This window comes from Mesoplodon mirus (assembly GCF_964341445.2).
Source record: "Mesoplodon mirus genome assembly, chromosome: 1".
Classification (NCBI taxonomy): domain Eukaryota; kingdom Metazoa; phylum Chordata; class Mammalia; order Artiodactyla; family Ziphiidae; genus Mesoplodon; species Mesoplodon mirus.
In genome coordinates, this window is record NC_138976.1 from 220,270,032 (window position 1) to 220,290,258 (window position 20,227).

At 42.1% G+C, this 20,227-nt stretch overlaps 2 protein-coding genes across 10 annotated transcripts in view; one reads left to right on the forward strand and one right to left on the reverse strand.

The window, feature by feature from the left end:
* Positions 1–5,023, reverse strand: part of KCTD9 (potassium channel tetramerization domain containing 9) — a 59,811-nt gene extending 54,788 nt beyond the window's left edge. Inside the window, exon 1 of one of the 3 annotated variants that reach the window (XM_082624888.1) lies at positions 4,910–5,023. In XM_082624888.1, the coding sequence (XP_082481014.1) occupies positions 4,910–4,957 (48 nt within the window). In that variant the 5' untranslated portion in view covers positions 4,958–5,023. The remainder of the gene's footprint in view (positions 1–4,909) is intronic. The other 2 variants (XM_082624890.1, XM_082624889.1) reach the window with 2 other exon arrangements.
* A 599-nt stretch (positions 5,024–5,622) lies between these two features.
* The window catches only part of CDCA2 (cell division cycle associated 2), a 54,521-nt gene continuing 39,916 nt past the window's right edge, over positions 5,623–20,227 (forward strand). For 6 of the 7 annotated variants that reach the window (XM_082615980.1, XM_082615982.1, XM_082615983.1 and 3 more), the window contains exons 1-4: positions 5,929–6,162; positions 6,600–6,663; positions 6,756–6,929; positions 8,027–8,172. In XM_082615980.1, the coding sequence (XP_082472106.1) occupies positions 6,600–6,663; positions 6,756–6,929; positions 8,027–8,172 (384 nt within the window). In that variant the 5' untranslated portion in view covers positions 5,929–6,162. Of the gene's footprint in view, positions 5,832–5,928; positions 6,163–6,599; positions 6,664–6,755; positions 6,930–8,026; positions 8,173–20,227 lie in introns of those variants that run through there. The other variant, XM_082615981.1, reaches the window with a different exon arrangement.

The following is a 20,227-nucleotide window of genomic DNA, read 5'->3' on the forward strand; positions in this document are numbered from 1 at the left end:
GCCATTATTTTAAAAAGTTAAACATTCACATACCTTAATACCCAAATAATTACAACTTCCATATATATCCTAGAGCAGTGGTTCTCAAAAGTGGGGTCTCTAGACCAGCACCATTAGGATCACCTGGAAGTAGATTAGAAATTCAGACTCCTAGCCTCACCCCAGACCTAGTGAATCTAAAGCTCTGGGGAATGAGGCCCAGCAATAGTTGCTCAATTCCTCCAGGTGATTCCAATGCATGCTAAAGTTTGCCCTAGAAAGATGCCTGCACTTGTGTGCACCAGGATATACAGTAATACTCATGGCAGTACTGTCAATTTCATGGCAAAATATAAAGAAAATAAACAACCCAACTGTCCACTGACAGAGGAGAATGGATAAATTGTGATTGTATTTGTATATACTTTGTATAATTATTATAAAGCAGTGAAAATGACTAAACTATCAGTATGTGGGACAATATAGATGAAATCTTAGAAATATTATACTGAATGAAAAACTCACGTCCAAAAAGACTATGTACAATGTGATACCAATGTAGGATATGATATATTCCAAAGCTGACAAAACATATAGTTTACTTATACATACATACGTGGCGAAACTATTTACTGAAAAAGAATTCATGAAATTGGCTGCCTTCATGGGATATCGGAAAGTAGACAAGCACATTAAGTTTTGATAATATGCTATTTCTTAAGCTGTGTGGTAAGTTTACTGATATTCATTATATTATTTTCCTTTTAATTTGTATGCATATTAATATTCTTTATTGTATTCTTTTATATGTATCAAATACATTTTAAAAACGTTTAAACTTGAAGAGCAAGTTTCTTATTAATGTTTAGATTTCAGTAGACAAAGCTTTACATAGATTTTCACCTTTCTTCAACTCAACACAATGAATTCAACTCTGGAAACTCTGTTAATACCAACAACACATTTCTGACCTAATATCAAAGCCAGAAAAAAACAGGTCCGGGACCAAGACTGTGAACATCAGTACAGAATTAAAATCTATTTCATATCCCACTATATCTGCAGTGCCTGGCATGGTTCCTCCTCCAAGACGGAACTCAGTCTAAGTCTTGACTGAATGAATGAATAAGGTATACAAAAGGCCTCCAACTGGCACAGCGCATTACTGAATATTCTCAATTTAAAAAAAAAGCAACTTCGCCCAAGATGCACAGAAACTTTGAATTTACATCGGGTTGCTCAAAAGCCACTCACTACATTCAGAGATCTAAGTTCTCATTTCATATTCCTCGATGCCAACTATTACACAGAATATTAAAAGGAGAACAACGGGAATTCTGAGGCATAGGGAGAGAGGATGAAAAGGTTCAAACCCGACTCTTCTGGAGCAACTTAAACTAAAATGTAAAGATCCCGTTTTTTTTAGAAATATGGCCTTCAAATGTTTTTCACTACGTACCCCTGAAGCAAAACGTTTTTGGGCATGGCCTCAAACATTTGTATACTTATTTACTTATTTATAAAGTATATACCACTGTCAGGAAGAATATAATTTCCCAAATGATGAGGACTTTTACTGACTTAAGACGATGAGTCAACCAGTAAAAACCCCGTAAATATTTATCATTAAATTTAATGAACTCCTGCCAAATTCAAGGTTGACTTTATACATTATAGTTCATTTTTCTTTATACAGAAAAAGAAAAAAAAAAACTCTGAAACTGTCTTTGTGTGCTGGAAAGTATTTTGAAATGTCTTGCTAATTGGGATGACCTCATCCTATTACTGGCTAATATCTCAAAGAATGATATACACTTGGGGAGCAGTTTACTGTTAATAGCAGTTATTAAATAGGACTTCAAATAGCGGGATCTTCCCTGACCAGGGCTCGAACCCGTGTCCCCTGCATTGGCAGGAGGATTCTTAACCCCTTTGCGCCACCACGTCAGTCCCTGTTTTTTTGTTTTTTTTTTTTAATCTGAGAGTTTATATTAGAAATGGCAGCACTGCCATTTCTCATGGCTTACTTGTGCTTGCCTAGTTAGTACTGTCTTCCATCTGCATCTTGTTTGAAGGAATCTTGTCAAGCCACTTGGCATTTTGGTGAGGGTTAATTTAGTGAAAACGGTATAATACACATCTTAACCTGGCACATGTAAGCTTCACCATATCACAATATGCCAAAGGGAACCAAGCGGTGAAGAAGCGACTGTCAGCTTTACCCCATGTGAACGTCCGGCCTCCTCTCAGAAGACCTGAGACCAGCTGACATTCTCAGTCATTAAAAGCACCTGTGTCTTTCCTGATTGGACAAACCAAGTCTTAATATAATTTTCTATCTTTAAGTAAAAGATATAAATAAAAGGTGTACTATTTCTTCTTAAACTCTACTGGATCCTCTTGCACGCCCCCTGTGGTGGACCCTCTCACTCTGGAAAGCACTGTTGTAGAGAAGGCACAGCACCCTCTTCAAAACATTTAGTAGTCACACTTATGTTGACTCAGTGTACGGAAAAGTCAAAAGTCTATGATGTAGTCCCCTGCGGTGACTCTGTGTCTTCCTAACCCCAGGCTTCACGGCCCAGGCTGGCAACCACTGAACAAGCTTTAAAGGAGGGAAACTTATTTGAAAAAGACAGGCATTACTCTTATGGCCAGGGAACAAAAACAGAGGCTAGGTAAACAAGGAGATGATGAAAGTGACACAGACATTCCAACCTGGGGATAGGAAACCAAACTCTATCTCCTGTAGTGCTTTGTTTCAGCTCCAGGAAAAATCATGTCAAGATAATGCCAACCCTGACAAAATACAGTCACTTTATTTATACAGAAAATGCAGGCTGTTATGTATTATTCTGCTCTCTTTGGTCAAATAAGAGTAATTATTATATTATTTTTTTTAATCAGCTTAAAGGAGAGGAGAGGAAACACTGACAAGTTTGGCACAGAATGTTTTCCAGTTAAGTAGCAAGGATTATGGCATGACTTATTTTTAATATTGAATCATACTCGTATTCTCTAGTTTGGGTTTTTATAATCTTTGTAACATAAACACATTTAACTATTTGAGATGAGTTTTTTCCAATTCTCTAAGATTCTCTAGCAAAATATTTTTAAAGTAAATAAAATCAAATCCAAAAACCTAGTCAAAAGTAAGTAGCTTTCGGGCCTCCCTGGTGGCGCAGTGGTTGAGAGTCCGCCTGCCGATGCAGGGGATACGGGTTCGTGCCCCGGTCTGGGAGGATCCCATATGCCGCGGAGCGGCTGGGCCCGTGAGCCATGGCCGCTGGGCCTGCGCGTCCGGAGCCTGTGCTCCGCAACGGGGGAGGCCACAGCGGTGAGAGGCCCGCATACCGCAAAAAAAAAAAAAAAAAAAAAGTAAGTAGCTTTCAGAAAAAAGCCACCTTATTAAAAATATGGCAAGACTAAGCCAGCCAACTTTTGACAAGAACAAAATTCAGTAGTTTCAGAAGAAACAGTTAAATGTTTATGGCTGGGTCTAAACATCTTGTCTTCCATGGAATAACATAGCAGAGATGTTAAATAAAAGGGTCAGTGAGAGATCTGTTTTTGAGAACGTACTGCAATTGTAACTTTGGATCTACTAAATCTTTCTTCCCGTAACAACGTATGTTTTAGATTATGAGTAGTAATCAACAGACAAAACAGGTACAGAAAAAGTTAGTAAGGGTCAGAAATAATGTGAATCTTGGGAAGCCTATTTTGAGGCAGCATTTGTGAAAATTCAAGAACTTGAATTTATGCCAGTTCTGTTTTTATATGAGTATTAAATCTCTAAAACCAGAAAAACGCAACATGCTAGTCAACACACTACAGTGCAGTTCAAATTTTTACAGCACGTTTACTCAAAACTGCAGAGTAGCTGGAAAGCCATTTTTTTAAACCGTGGCACAATTACGCTATTTAAAAATGTACAATGTTTCCGAAAGATGCAGGAAACAAACCAGTCCGGCAAATGAAACAGGGAGCCCAATCTATCTTCATCTCAGACTCACAAGGCTTAATTATTTCTAAATGTCATTTAGCCACACCATAAACGTCTGCCTTGAACAGTCAAATTTTCCAAAGAAGCCGAACTTTCATGGGTGGGGCAAGAGGCTGAGAAGGAACAGGATTCATGTTGGCTTACTCCAGCGTTGGAAAAATATTTAGCACCACACACTCAACAAAGGCCTAACACAGCAAAGAGCAATGTTCAATCAACCCATTTTGGTCTATTGTCCTAGTCCTCTAAAGAACTAAAATACGGCGAAAGACTAAAGCGAGTACAAAAGTTTGACGGCGGCGGGGCTTGGGGCTCCTAAAGTGGGGGAGGGAGGGGGACCATCAAGAAAATGTCACTCATTTTCCATCCGTCTATTGGCCCTAGGATGGGAGAGTGTTTTACTCATCCACGGAGAGAAAGAGTTGAAATTCTTTTCACCTGATCAACCTTACACGCCTTACTCGTTACAGCCACTTTCTGGAGCAGACCATTACTCAGCACGAAGGTGGGAACCGGCGCCTTCTGTAGCCAGGGGTGGGGGGCAGCGGGGTCTTGGGGAAAGTGGGAAGAGGAACAGAAGCATCAGGTGACAGCGGCCCTCCCCACGCCCTCCGAGTCCTCTGTTCTCCAGGACCCACACCTGGACTTGGGAACGACTGAGCACAAGTTGACCTGCGCGCTGGTCCCCAAAGCAGCTGGGGAGTCCCAGAGCAGGCTCGGGCTAGGGATCCCAGGGGTGGGGAGGAGGCCGCGGGGACCCGACGTTCGCCTCCTCCTGGACGCCCCCCACCCCGGCGCACGCCCACCTCCCCGCTCCCAGCCCCTCTCCCCAACTTCAGCCCTCAGCCCTGTGCGCCCGCTCCGCACTCCGCTGCCCTCGCCCCCAGCAGCCGGGCCCACCTCGCCTCCTCCCGACCCCCTTACCTTTCCATTCTTGGGGCTGCCGTTAAGGAACAGGGTCACCCGCCTCATCGCGCTGCCCCCACTGGGTCCTGAGTGAGTCGCCACCCTCCCACCTGGCTCTCCTCCCACCTTTTTCTTTTCCCGCCCTTCCCCTCCCTCCACCCACTCGGACTCTCCTCCCTTCGCCACCTTCCTTCCCTTACAGGCACACGCACACGCACACACACAAGCACGCACTCTCCTACCCACACCCCAAGGTTGGCGGGTCCTCCTTCCCACCCCGCCCCTGGGCTCCTCAGTCAGCCTGGGGCCCTTCCCCCACCTCTCCCAGACTGACTCTAAGCTCCGCCAATCACCGGCAGTGCCGGCCAAAATTCAGCCAATCATCGCCCTGCACTGGGTGGGCTCTAACTAACCCAGCCCAGGTGGAAGGAGGGAAGAGAGGCTGCTGTCTAGCCGACGGGGAAGGGTTATCAGCCAATCAGAGCTGAACCTGGAGCCGAACGGCTGCTCAAAGCGTTACTGAGCAGGCGCGTAGCCAACACCAGGTAGGGCTCATCTGCATACGGAGGCGGGGCTTGAGTGAAGAGGCAGAGCGCTGGGAGTGATCCACAACCAGTCAGAGCCTCCCAACTTTAACCCCTCCCACGCGCTCAACCCACCGAGGAAACGGCTGCGGTCGGGACTGGCTGATTGGGTAAGAGCCAGCCCGTCGTTCTGTCAGGATTGGCTCAATGATTCTTTTCGAAGTTCGCAGCACCCAATCGAAAGGCCGGGTACGGAACCAAAGGGCTAACCAAAAGATTCCTCCGCGAGGCTCTCACGAAAAATAGTTCCCGCGGATGCAGGTCAGCAGTGGGTCTCTCTGGACAGTGTGTCAACTGCGGCTAGCGGTGGTGTTTCTCCGAGCCCACGAAGCCACTCCTGTTCCTGGGAAGGCGAGGTAGAGGTTTGGGAGGGTTCGGTGCGCGCGCGCACACGTGCGAGTGGCGTGGGCGTAGAGATTCGCAGAGTAACGCCGGGACGCCGAGGAGGCGGGGCCGGCGATTTGAATCGGGCGGCGGGCCGCGGCCGGGCGGAGGGGAGGGTGTAGGTAACGCCGGCTGTGGGGTCTGGGGGTCGGCGGCCCGGGACCAGGTAGCCCCCCGCGGCTGGCTTGGCGGCCGACAGTTACTTTCTCGAGCGAGCCCATCAGGACCAGAGAGCCGAGGTCTAGAAGGCACGACAGCCACGACACTCATCGGCGGAGTGTTCAAAATAAACCCGAGAGGGAGGTAAGGCAAGCGGCCTGGTTGGGATTTCCGAGACTGTAGTGCCGCAGAGCTGTTTCTTCGACGTGTTTCTCAGAAGTGTGTTCTACTGGGTCACCCGCGTGCTTTTTGAAACGCAGATTTCTGGGGCCTAGCCAGACCTCCTGAATTAGAATTTTTGGGAATCCGCAAAGCTGCTTCTCCAACAGGGTGCCTAGATGATTCTGATGTTCGCTAAGGTTGGAAAGCCTTGGCTTTATAGTACGGGATCTGCTTTGTTTCATCCCGAACAGCAGTTTCCTCCATTTCTATTTAATTTGAGCTTCAAAAGTAGTCTCTTGTCATCTGTTTTCGTGCCAGTATAGGTTGTATTAGAATTCAGTCTTGAAAGAGGATCTCGATCAAATCACATTAATTTTGGAGGTGGGGTTATTTTTCTTTTTTTTTCTTCTCTTTTTTAGATGGATGATAGTTCAAAAGACAGCAGGCCCCTTGAAACCAAGGAGTCTGCTATTAATAACGCTGGTATGTAGTGACCTGTTGTTTCTTTGTGAAATTTAAGGTTTAGGTGTTTATCTTGATAATGATGTTTAGACCCTACATGTTGTCTGTTTCAGAAAATACCTCTTTCATTTTGGGAAATGGGAAACTTGTAACTCCTCACAAGCCTGCAGCTGAAGTGACTCCTAATCGTTGCATGTCAGATGCTTTTCAGTCACCTTTGAACTTTTCCACAGTAACTGTGGAGCAATTGGGAATTACACCTGAAAGTTTTGTAAAGAACTCTTCAGGTAAGAGATGTTGTTCTTCTATTGCAGTGCCTTTAAAGGTTGAAAAATTAGACTCTATTTTGTTCACTTACCCTGTCTATCTTATTACTTTATCTAAATTGATTGACTCTCAGACTTGCTGGATCAGGGAGATCAGGGTCCCAGGGCACCCAGCATGATAGTGTTCCTAAGTCACAGCTACGCTCCAGGCCCAAACTGGAAAAGGACATGGGTGCAAGGCACTTTTTGACCCGACACATGGGATACAGGAGTGTGTATGTGAAAATAGTAATACATTTTATGGTCATGTATGGTAAAAATGAGAGAAAGTAGAAGGGCAATTAAGAAAATATGACATTGAAAGACTGGGGTATACCTCTTTCAAAATCTCAAACAGAAAAGTGACTCAGGCTAATCTCCTTTATGGAGTAGAAATGAAATTCACCAGTGAAGTCTGATTTAGCTGAAGAAACAAATAATGGGAATGGAATTAGAGAATAGAATTTAGAAATGGAGGGTAATGGGGCACTTGAAAGTCAGAGGGCACTAGACTAGTAATACCTGATGGAGACAAGACGGAAGTGGATGCCAACCTGTGTTCCCTTCTCAAGAACATCATTCTTAGACCTTTAAAAAGCTAGACTGGTTGGAATTCAGGGTAGTGTGCTGGAGGTAGACAGGTATCTAAGAGAAAGAAATTATTTTGAACAATAGAGGACATGAGAGTGTGTGCCTGGGGGGAGATCGTCCTTGGGGATCAGAAAAAGAGAAATTTTTAGTCCAAAGCAATCCATTACCAACTCTGTGCAGGAAATAAGAAACAAAAATGAGACCTGTTAATTCAAATGTATTCATGCATTTGCTCCACAACTTTTCGATAAACGCCTGCTATGTGCCAAGCACTGCTCCAGTGGCATGGAATAAATCAATAGACAAAACAAAGGTACCTACCCAATCTGATGATGTGTGCACAATTTTGCCTGTACTTTTCCACTTAGATCCCTGTACGACGCGTTCATCATATTCTCTCTCAGGCTGGTGGATCACGGGTATTCAGGGCATGATTGATTACTGATTGCCTTGTTTTGTTCCAACTTACAAGAGAGTTTTCATTATAGGAAAGTCATCATCCTACCTTAAAAAATCCAGACGACGCTCTACAGTTGGTGTTCGGGGCTCTCCTGAAACAAACCATCTAATTCGTTTCATTGCCCAGCAGCGGAATTTAAAGAATGCTTCTTTGACCAAGAATTCCCCTTGTCAGGTATGGTTTTCTTTTTTAAGCTCCGTCATGAATTCTTCTAGGAGTATGTTTTGCTCTGTTAGAAAGCTTGTGTACAGTGTTGGTACTCTCCAGTGCACCTCATCTGTTTTGGATCCGGAGAGAGAATATTTTCTCTGTGTCTTACAGAGATTGTGCGCTTAGTTTAAATGTTGATGTTGAGCATGGATCTCTTAAAGGTTATGAGATCCTGGATAGAAATGGTGTTCTGGAGGCGCTTTCTGTTTTATTTTGCACATTTTTGTCTAGTTCATGTCTGTTTTTCTCTAATGAGGTGAGGCAGTGTTTTCCGACCTTTTTCTTTTAATATTTTGTCTGTAAGTGTCTAATACTTTTGTGACTACTGTGTGTTGGCATGTAGGGGCAAGAGATGCCCGCACCCCCGCCAAAATGTATTTGGGATAACCTTGTGGAAAGGAGCGAAGTGTTTGTTGATGGGGAAGTATTTAGATATTTTTGCAGATTTTTATCAGAATAATACATGCTTCTAAAAAAGTCAAATAGTACAAGACTTGCTATGAAAGACAGTCCCAGGCTTGCCCTTCTTTGGCTCGTTTGGCTCTTCTGGTATGGGCCTTCCTACTTTAAAAGGTACTTTTATTGCCACTTCTTTATTTTTCATTTTAGACCCTGTGTATACATGAGGCTGTTTAGTGCAGTGCAGGGCTTCTCAGAAGTTATCTGCAGATTCCTGGGAATCCCTGAGTCCCATCCAAGAGGTCCATGAGGTCAAACTATTTGTTGAAACAGCACTAAGGTGTTATTTGCCCTTTTTCACTGCGTTGATGTTTGCTCTCATGGTGTAAGAGCACTGGTGGTTAAAACTGATGGCATCAAGCAATCATTTTACCTTCAACCCTGTTCATCGTTTACAGAAAACAATAATAAGGCCAGTTTCCCTTAACATCCTTGATGAAGCAATAAAAATTATGCATTTTATTAATTTTTAACCCTGGAATATTATGTGTGATGAAATGGGAAGTAGACACCAGGCATTTCCAAAGTATATACCGAAGTGTGGTGGATGTTTCCAGAAAAGTCATGGTTATGATTGTTTGAGCTGTGAGTTGAACTCGCCACTTTTTCATGGAACATCGTGTTTATTTGAAAGAATGACTGACAGACATGGTTAGTCAGACTTGGGAATGTGGCCGGCGTTTTTTCAGAAATGAACAGTGAACCTGCCACTTCAAGGAAAGCCAGATATTTCTTACCAATGAAAAAAATTCGAGTTTTTGAGAGAAAATTAGGATTGTGGAAAACTTGTATTCACGACTGTGATCTTGCTTGACAGCTTCCCAATGGCTGCACTTTTCTGATGGATCAGTGGGGATATTAATGTGACGTTTGGATATTGCACAGTAAAATATGTTAACATTTGGAAGATACACATAACTGAGTGAACCAGTATTTTCTATGTGACCAGTGCCTGCAAATTATACCCTCAAGTTGCAGGATAGGCCCATGGATTTTAACATAACAGAATATGAAAAGTTCATTGATAAGATTTCATATTTGACATTGCAACTAACGTTTAAGAAATCTTCATTGAATTTTGTGTTGCATTAAAGGATATCCACAATTCTGGAAAAGCTGTTGAAATGTTCTTCATAGATATAACGAACGTGAGCTAAGAGGCTTTGGTGTGCTCAATAATTTTTTAGGGTGTAAAAACTTATTGAGAACTGTGTTAGAGTACATGGGAACATGGCCTGTGGAGTTGTATTGTTGGCGTTTGAGTCTAGGCTTTATTATTAGTTAATTGTGACTTTTGACAAATTCCTTGAATTTTCTGTTCCAGTTTCCTCATGTATAAAACAGGGGTGATAATAGTAGCAAGGGTTTTATGAGGTTGAATAAATTAATAGATATGAAGTACTTACAACTGTGCCTGGAACATGGTATGTTTTATGCTATCGTTATTTCTGTGAAAAATGAGGATTTTGCTCTCACATCTCCTAGCCATAGCTGTCCTGACACTTTCCCCTTCCTGCCTTCCTACCAGTACAACCAGTTACAATTTGTGTTTAAATTAGGGTTTAGTATGTATTATCTAACCCTATAGATATTTTTCATGAATTGCCATATGGTGTGTTAGGGCCATATTTCCTTTGTTGCGTGACTTTTGTTATTCCTGTGATTAATAAGTACCTTTTTTTTTTTTTTTTGGTTTAGTCTTTTAATTTATCATGATGGACTATCATTCACTGTGCATTGTTGAGGACATTATAGTTTTGTTTTTTGTTTGTTTGTTTGTTTTTTGTGGTACGCGGGCCTCACTGTTGTGGCCTCTCCCGCTGCGGAGCACAGGTTCCGGACGCGCAGGCTCAGCGGCCGTGGCTCACGGGCCCAGCCACTCCGCGGCATGTGGGATCTTCCCAGACCGGGGCACGAACCCGTGTCCCCTGCATCGGCAGGCGGACTTTCAACCACCGCACCACCAGGGAAGCCCGAGGACATTATAGTTTTGTTGAAGTTTTCTTCCTTGTTTCATGGGGTCTCATTTTGCTACCTAATTATTTTAGGTTCTGGCTCATGCTCAAATCTTTCTTCAGATGCCTAGTGATCCTTGACTCTGTTCACATTTGAAGGTGTGACACTTTAAAAACTGACTGGGAGCTAACTGTGTGTGGTCTGGCTCTGTTGGCTGGTGGATTTCCATGTAGGACAACAGGGATACTTTTTCAGTGAAGGAACTCCCAAATATTAGAATCCTGTGGGTACTTTCTCTTTGGCAGATCTGTTTTCTTTGAGGGAATTCCTGGGGTTGTAAACCTGAGCCCTAGAACCGTGGAAGGCAAATGTGGAAAGAGGCTGGAAGTCATTGAGAAGACTTAGACAAACTGTTTTCAGTACAGGGCCTCCTATCCTTAGCTGTTTCGATCTCATAGAGTCCTAAACCTCTGTGTTCCCTCCAAAACATAAAGGTTCTTTTCTATTTGTGGAGATACCTGTGGGTTCAAGTGCTACTGATACAGCTTCAACATTGCCCTGGACCCTTGTTTCAGACATATTGAATATCTGATGCTTTAGATAACCTGAGCCTTTCTGGGGGTCTCTAGCAAGTCTGCTTGTTTCCTGTTATCAGACCACCCTAAGGAGCCCCTGTCCATTTCAGCTTTCTCTGGACTAAGTCAGTTTTTGTTTGGTGACATTCCATATCTGCTGTTGATTTTTCTCTTTTTTTTTCTTAAGGATATACATACACATATGTACATAAACACATCCCCACACATATCATATGACTGTACTTATTAAAAGAATTGCTGGAATATATAGTTGTAGTATCTAGCTTTGAGATATTCAAGAATGAAAACAAGAGTAGTGGAGGAAAGGTGAGGGATGTATATTGCAAAATGATCACCACACATAGTTACAAATTCTTTTTTCCCCTGTGATGAGAACTTTTAAGATCTACTCTTTTAGCAACTTTCAAATATGCAATACAGTATTATTAATTATAGTCACCATGCTGTACATTATATCCATGACTTATTTATTTTATAACTGAGAGTTTATACCTCTTGACCCCCTTCACCTATTTTTTTACACACTCCCAACAACCAGCCACCAATCTGTTCTCTGTATTTATGAGTTCGGTTTGATTTTTTTGTTTTCTTTTGTGTGTTTGTCTTAGATTCCACAGATAAGTGAGATCATATGGTATTTGTCTTTCTCTGATTGACTGACTTAGCGTAAGGCCCTCGAAATCCATACATGTTGTTGCAAATGGCAAGGTTTCATTCTTATGGCCGAAGAATATTCCATTGTGTATATACCACAATTTCTTTATCCATTCATTCATCAAGCAACAATTAGGTTGTTTCCATATCTTGGCTGTTGTAAATAATACTGTGTTGAACATGGGCGTACATATATCTTTTTGAGTTACTGTTTTCCTTTGATTAAGTACCCAGAAGTAGAGTTTCTGGATCATATAGTACTTCTTAATTTTTTGAGGAACCTCCATACCGTTCTCCACAGTGGCTGCACCAATTTGCATTCTGACCAACAGTGCACAAGGGTTCCCTTTTCTCCACATCTTCACCAACACTTGTTCTCTCGTGTGTTTTCAATAATAACCATTCTGACAGGTATGAGGTGATATGTCATTGCGGTTTTGATTTGTATTTTCCAGCTGATTAGTAATGCTGAGCACCTTTTCGTGTACCTGTTGACCATCTGTATGTCTTTGGAAAAATGCGTATTCAGATCCTCTGCCCATTTTTTAATCAGGTTGGTTTTCTGCTGTTGAGTTGAAATGAATTCTTTTTATATTTTGGACATTAACCCCTTATGAGACATATGATTTGCAAATTTGCTCCCGTTTGGTAGGTTGCCTTTTCATTTTGTTGATGATTCTCTGTTGTGCAGAAGCTTTTTAGTTTGATACAGTCGCACTTGTTCGTTCTTGCTTTTGGTGTCAAATCCAAAAAATCATCATCAAGACTTATGTCAAGTTGCTTACCACCTGTTTTCATCTAGGAGTTTTACAGTTTCAGGTCTTATGTTCAAATCTTTAATCCATTTTGTGTATGGTGTAAGATAGTGGTCCAGTTTCATTCTTTCTTGTATCTGTTCAGTTTTCCCAACACCGTTTATAGAAGAGACTGTCCTTTTCTCACTGTATAGGCATACCCCCTTTTATTGTGCTTTGCATTTTTAAAAAATAAATTTATTTATTTATTTTTGGCCACATTGGGTCTTCGTTTCTGCGCGCGGGCTTTCTCTAGTTGGGGCAGGCGGGGGCCGCTCTTCGCTGCGGTGCGTGCGGGCCTCTCACTGCAGCGGCCTCTCTTGTCGTGGAGCACGGGCTCTAGGCTCAAGGGCTTCAGTAGTTGTGTTCCACAGGCTCTAGAGCGCAGGCTCAGCAGTTGTCGCACATGGGCTTAGTTGCTCCACAGCATGTGGGATCTTCCCAGACCAGGGCTCGAACCCGTGTCCCCTGCATTAGCAGGCGGATTCTTAACTACTGCGCCACCAGGAAAGACCCCCCTTTTTTTTTTTTTTAACAAATTGAAGGTTTGTGGCTACTCTAAGTCAAGCAAGTCTACTGGCACCATTTTTCCAACAGTATTTGCTCACTTTGTATCTCTGTGTCACATTTTGGTAATTCTTGCAATATTTCAAACTTTTTCATTATTACCTTTTATTATTATATTATATCATATCATTACTATTAGGGTGATCAGTGATATTTGATATTACTATTGTAATTATTTTAGGGCATCACGAACTGCACCCATATAAGATGGCGAACTTAATTGATAAATGCAGTGTGTGTGTGTGTGTGTGTGTGTGTGTGTTCAAACTGCTCCACCCACCTGCCGTTCCCCCATCTCTCTCTCTCTCTCTCCTTAGGCCTTCCTATTCCCTGAGAATAACACTATTGAAATTAGGCCTCTAACTGTTCAAGTGAAAGGAAGAGTTGCACATCTCTCACTTTAAATCAAAAGCAAGAAATGATTAAGCTTAGTGGGGAAGGCATGTCAAAAGCTAAGACAGGCTGAAAGCTAGGCCTCTTAACCAAACAGTTAGCCAAGTTGTGAATGCAAAGGAAAAGCTCTCGAATGAAATTAAAAGTTCTCCGCTAGTGAACACACGAATGATGAGAGAGCAGAACAGTCTTACTGCAGATGTGGAGAAAGTTTCAGTGGTCTGGATAGAAGATCAAACCAGCCACGACATTCACTTAAGCCAGGGCCTAATCAAGAGGAGGGCCCTAATTCTCTTCAGTTCTGTGAAACCTGAGAGAGATGAGGAAGCTGCAGAAGAAAAGTTTGAAGCTAGCAGAGGTTGGCTCATGAGGTTTAAGGAAAGAAGCCGTCTCCATAACATAAAAGCAAGGTGAAGCAGCACGTTATCCAGGCGAAAGATCTAGCTAAGAAAATTAATGAAAGCGGCTACACTAAACAACAGATTTTCAGTATAGATGAAACAGCTTTACATTGGAAGAAGATGCCATCTAGGGCTTCCATAACTAAAGAGTAGAAGTCAATGCCTGGCTTCAAAGCTTCAAGGACGGGCTGCCTCTCTTGTTAAGGGCTAATGCTGCTGGTGACTCGAAGTTGAATTCAAAGTTTATTTACCATTCTGAAAATCCTAGGGCCCTTAAGAGTTGTGCTAAATCTATTCTGCCTGTGCTCTAAAAATGGAACAACAAAGTCTGGATGACAGCATATCTGATTACAGTATGGTTTACTGAATATTTTAAGCCCTCTGTTGAGACCTACTGCTCAGTAAAAAGATTCCTTTCAAAATATTACTGCTCATTGACAGTGCACTTGGTCACCCAAGAGCTTTGATAGAGATGTACGATGTGATTCACGTTGTTTTCACGCGTGCTAACACAACATCTCTTCTGCAGCCCATGGATCAAGGAATAATTTTGATTTTCAAGTCTTACTATTTAAGATATACATTTTGTAAGCCTATAGCTGCCATATATGGTGGTTCCTCTGGATCTGGGCAGAGTAAATTGAAAACATTCTGGAAAGGATTCATTGTTCTACATGCCATTAAGGACATCCATGATTCATGGAAAGGGATCAGAGATCAAAATATCAACATTAATAAGAGTTTGGAAGAAGTTGATTCCAACCCTCATGGATGACTTTGTGGGGCCCAAGAATTTGAGGGGTTCAAGGAAGTAACTGCAGATGTGGTAGAAATAGAGAATTAGAAGTGGAGCCTGAAGATGTGACTGAATTGCTGCCATCTTATGATAAAACTTTAATGGATGAGGAGTTGCTTTTTATGAATGAGCAGAGAAAGTGGTTTCTTGAGATGAAATCTATTCCTGGTAAAGATGCTTTGAAGACTGTTGAAATGATGACAAAGGATTTAGAATATTACATAAACATAGTTGATAAATCAGCTGCAGGGTTTGAGAAGATTGGCTCTAATTCTGAAAGAATTTCTCCTGTGGGTAAAATGGTGTCAGACAGCATTGCATGCTACAGAGAAATCGTTTGTGAAAGAAAGTCAGTCTTTGTGGCAAACTTCATTGTTGTCTTATTTTAGGAAATTGCCACAGACACCCTAACTTTGAGCGGCCACCACCCTGATCAGTCTTTGAGGCAAGACCCTCCACCAGCAAAAAGATTGCTGCTCACTGAAGGCTCAGATGATGGTTAGCATTTTTTAGCAATAAGGTTTTTTAATTAAGGTATGTACGCTGTTAGACATAATGCTGTTGTGCACTTAATAGAATACAGTATGGTGTGAACATAACTTGTATATGCACTGGGAAACCGAAACATTTGTGACTTGCTTTACTGCAATATTCACTTTATTGTGGTGACCTGGAACCTAACCCACAGTATCTCCAAGTTATGCCTGTAGATTCTTGATTCCTTTGTTGTAAATTAATTGACCATCTATGGGTTGGCTTATTTCTGGGCTCCCTATCCTCTTCCATTGATCTATGCATCTTTTTCTGTTTTGATGACTGCAGTATTATAGTTTGAAATCAGGGTGCATGATGCCCCCGGCTGTGTTGTTCTTTCTCAGAATTGCTTTGGCTATTCAGGGCCTTCTGTGGTTCCATACAAGCTTTAGGATTGTTTGTTTCATTTCTGTGATAAATACTGTTGGAATTTAGACAGGGATTGCAGTGAATCTGTAGATTGCTTTGGGTAGTATGGACATTTTAACAATACTATTTCTTCCAGTCCATGAGCACAAAATATCTTTCCATTTATTTGTGTCTTTTTCAGTTCCTTTCATCAGTGTCTTACAGTTTTCAGGATGCACGTCTTTCAGTTCCTTGGTTAAATTTATTCCTAAGTGTTTTATTCTTTTTGATGAAGTTGTAAATGGGATTGTTCTCTTAATTTCTCCTTCTGATAATTCTTTATTTGGGTGTAGAAACACAACATTTTTGTCTGCTTGTTTTGTATTCTGCAATTTTACTGAATTTGTTTATTCTAGCAGTTTTTTGGGGTAGTCATTTTCTATATATAATATGTATCTGCAAATAGTGACAGTTTTACTTTTCCCTTTCCAGTTTGCATGCCTTTTCTTTTCTTTTTCTTTCTTTCTTTCTTTCTTTTTTTTTTTTTTTTGCCTAATTGCTACTTGTTGATCTTTAAGTGTTATGGCATTAGTTATTGACTTCCCGTTGTATTCAGTGGAAAGTTAGCCCTCTTTCTTCCTCATACCTTTTATCGTAAATGTATGTATGCACTTCCCATCCTCTATAACTTCCCAATAGATTGGTTACATCAATATTCAAATGTTTACATTATTACGACCATGTATGTTATTCTGACCTGTTTTTCCTTATGCATTTGTCTTACTCTGTCCCTTTAACTCTTCCTAGACCCCCATGGCATCCCATTCCTATGCCTGTCCATCACAGCAAAGCTCCTTGAACAGCCATCTGTCCTGTCTTGCTCCACTTCCTTCCTTCCCATTCTCTCTGCTGTAGCCACTCCAATCGGACTTTTGTTTCTGCCACTCCATTGAGAAGACTCTTGTCACCGTTGATCACAAATGGCCCGCATCTTGGCCAAGACAAAGATTAAGTCTAAGTTTGCATCCTACGCAACCTTGCCTCAGCTTTTGACTGAGTTTAGCTACTCCCTCCTTGAAGCGCTTTCTTTGCTTTGTTTCTGGGATACCACACTGACCTGATTTTCTTCCTGTGTCACTCATCCGTTCCTGTGTTTCATTTGCTTATTCCAGCCCTTCCAGTTTTCCCCTCACAAATGCTTGAGCTCCCCAGGGCTCTCCTCTGCCCCCTTTTCTTTGCTTTCCTTAGGTAAACTAATCCTTTCCCATGGCTTTGAACATCATCTGTAGGCTGATGACTGAAATGTCTAACATTGGCCCAGAGTTCTGTAGAGCTCCAGATTTAGATACCCAGTTGCCTATTCAACATCTCCCTTTAGGTGTTCCAGTAAGCATTTCGAGTGTTACATGGCCACAGCCAAACTCCAGGTTTCCATTCCCCACGAGATCCTCAGGTCCACTTCCTCATCTCAGTACACGCTGTCATCCAGTCGCTCAGGCCAACGACCTACCAGTCTTCCTCAGTTCCTTCCTTTTTTTTCCCTTTTCATCTCCCACATCCAACCCATTATTACCTTTTGGCTTCATTTCAAAAACCTACCTGTAATTCCTCATGTCCCCCAGCTCCACTGCTCCAACCCCAATGTGATTTCTACCTGAATCACCAAGTGCTTCTTCATAACTGATCTCCTTATTTCCCTCCTTCCCTGGTCCGTCCACCATCCCACAGAGCAGTCAAAGAGATACTTTTAAAGAATGAATCAGATCATTCACTCTGCCTCTTAAAACCTTCCCGTGGCTTCCTGTTACGCCTTGAATTAAACTCAAACCCCATCTTGAAGCCTTGAGAGCCCTCCCTGATCTGAGCCCCGCCTACCCCTATTCTCAGCTCCCTACCTCCTGCCATTTTCTGGGCACGCGGGCCTTCTTTCTCAGGGCCTTTGCTCTTGTTGCGCCTCGTTCTTGCCGAATGCCTCCCCCCCCCAGTATCTTCCCTCAACTACCACTTTCTTTTTCAGTTCCAGCTCAGATGTTACTCCTGACTCAAGTAAAGCAGCACAGTTATTACTGAATCTCACTCCTTCTTTACCTTCTCAGTGGCACCTCTTGTACCTGAGACTATATTAATATGTTTTCAGAGTTTCATTCTAGAATGTAATTTCCCCCTGTAGCCGGAGCCCCTTGAATAGTTTCTGGTACATGGAAAGAATGTTGACTGACCGATAGAATTCCTAAGACAAAAGCATCAAAAAAGCAGTACGTTTTTGAATGCTTCCTTTACTTTTTGTATGTGAACATTGTTCTCTTTCTCCGTCAGGAAACAGAGAAACAACAATTTTTAAAAATACATTTATTTATTTATTTATTTATGGCTGTGTTGGGTCTTCGTTTCTGTGCGAGGGCTTTCTCTAGTTGGGGCAAGTGGGGACCACTCTTCATCGCGGTGCGCGGGCCTCTCACTGTCGCGGCCTCTCTTGTTGCGGAGCACAGGCTCCAGACGTGCAGGCTCAGTAGCTGTGGCTCACGGGCCCAATTGCTCCGCGGCCTGTGGGATCCTCCCAGACCAGGGCTCGAACCCATGTCCCCTGCATTAGCAGGCAGATTCTCAACCACTGCGCCACCAGGGAAGCCCAGAAACAACAATTTTGACTGGGGAACCTTTAATTTGTTTAAAGCAGTATTTCAAAATGCTCCAAACTCCTAGCACATTAAACGTAACCCTCCCATGTTCAAATATAAGTACAAAAAATGTACATTCAACGTAAATTGTATGACTTTGGGATAAACCCTTTCTTTCTCTATATCTCAGTTAGGTTAAGAGTTGACCACCAGCTTTTTATAAATGTTATGTGCTGTTTATGTCATAAAGGTTTACATCATCAACCGTATTTGAATTTTAAATGTTGTGTTATTATGCAACAGAGTTTGCTTTATGAAGGTATTTAACTGGGAATAGAATCCAGTGTGTGAGCAGATTCACCATCAAACATGGCTTCAAGATTTTAACTGATTTTTCTCCATATGATATCTTAAAGGGAGGTAATTTTTTTTATTTTTTTATTTAATTTTTTTTTTTTGCGGTACGCGGGCCTCTCACTGTCATGGCCTCTCCCGTTGCGGAGCACAGGCTCCGGATGCGCAGGCTCAGCGGCCATGGCTCACGGGCCCAGCCGCTCCGCTGCATGTGGGATCTTCCCGGACCAGGGCACGAACCCTGTGTCCCCTGCATCGGCAGGCGGACTCTCAACCACTGCGCCACCAGGGAAGCCCGGGAGGTAATTTTTTTTACTTTACTTTCGCCTGTTAGCATAATTTTTTAAATTGGTATAAGCTCCACATCAGTGGAAATATGTTAGTCTAAATAATAAAGGGGGAGGGGGAAAGAACCTAGAGAACCTAACCAGTAATTTATTTTATAGGTCACAGAACTATTAAACTGTATATTGCTTACACTTGTCTGGCACTTCTATCCCTGCTAATACCAATTTAATTTGATGACTCTTTGGTTGAAATCCTGTTAGCAGAGTTTCCAGAGAGCTCCTGTGCTTAGACCATTTTAACTATTTGGCTTTGTAGTTTCAGTGAATGGCTAGCTTTTAGCTCTAAGGAAGTAAGCTCCCATGACATCAGGAAGATTTAGCTGGGTGGTGCCAGAGGGGAGAGGGTATATGTGGGTGGGTGCCTAAGCTACTTCAGAACGTCTGTATATTTTTCTGGCGCCTGGGGAGAGGGTGTGTCTGGATGGAAATGAATAGAGACTAGGTTGGATGGAACTAGTTATGCTGAGACCTACATGTGACAAAGGTGCCATGCAGATCATTTTCTAAGGATGTTTTTGGAAAACTTTGGTAAAATTTCCAAATAGACAAGTTCTTCCTATCCCTTCTTCCTTAGCCGTCTCCAGGATTTGATGCTTTCTTGTGACCTCCGTATAGTCTGTCTCTCTCTCTCTCTCTCTTTTTTTTTTTTTTTTTTGTTCTTATTGGGTAAACTCTTTGCCAACTGTACGGACATAAAATTCTTACTACTGATTTTAATTTTTATGTTGTATACAATTTTTAAAGGTTACACTCCATTTAGTTATTACAAAATATTGGCTATATTCCCTGTTTTGTTCAGTACATCCTTGTAACGTGTCTTACATCCAATAGTTTGTACCTCCCATTCCCCCACCCCTATATTGCCCCACCCCAGCCCCGTAACAGCTAGTTTGTTCTCTATATCTGTGAGTCTGTTTCTTTTGTGTTATATTCACTAGTTTATTGTGTTTTTCAGATTCCACATATAAGTGATGTTATACAGTATTTGTCTTTCTCTGTCTGACTTATTTCACTTAGCATAATGCCCTCCAAGTCCATCTGTGTTGCTGCAAATGGCAAAATGTCATTCTTTTTTATGGCTGAGTAGTATTCCATTGTATACATATACCACATCTTCTTTATCTGTTGATGGGCACTTAGGTTGCTTCCGTATCTTGGCAATTATAAATACTGCTATGAACATTGGTGGGTGCGTGTATCTT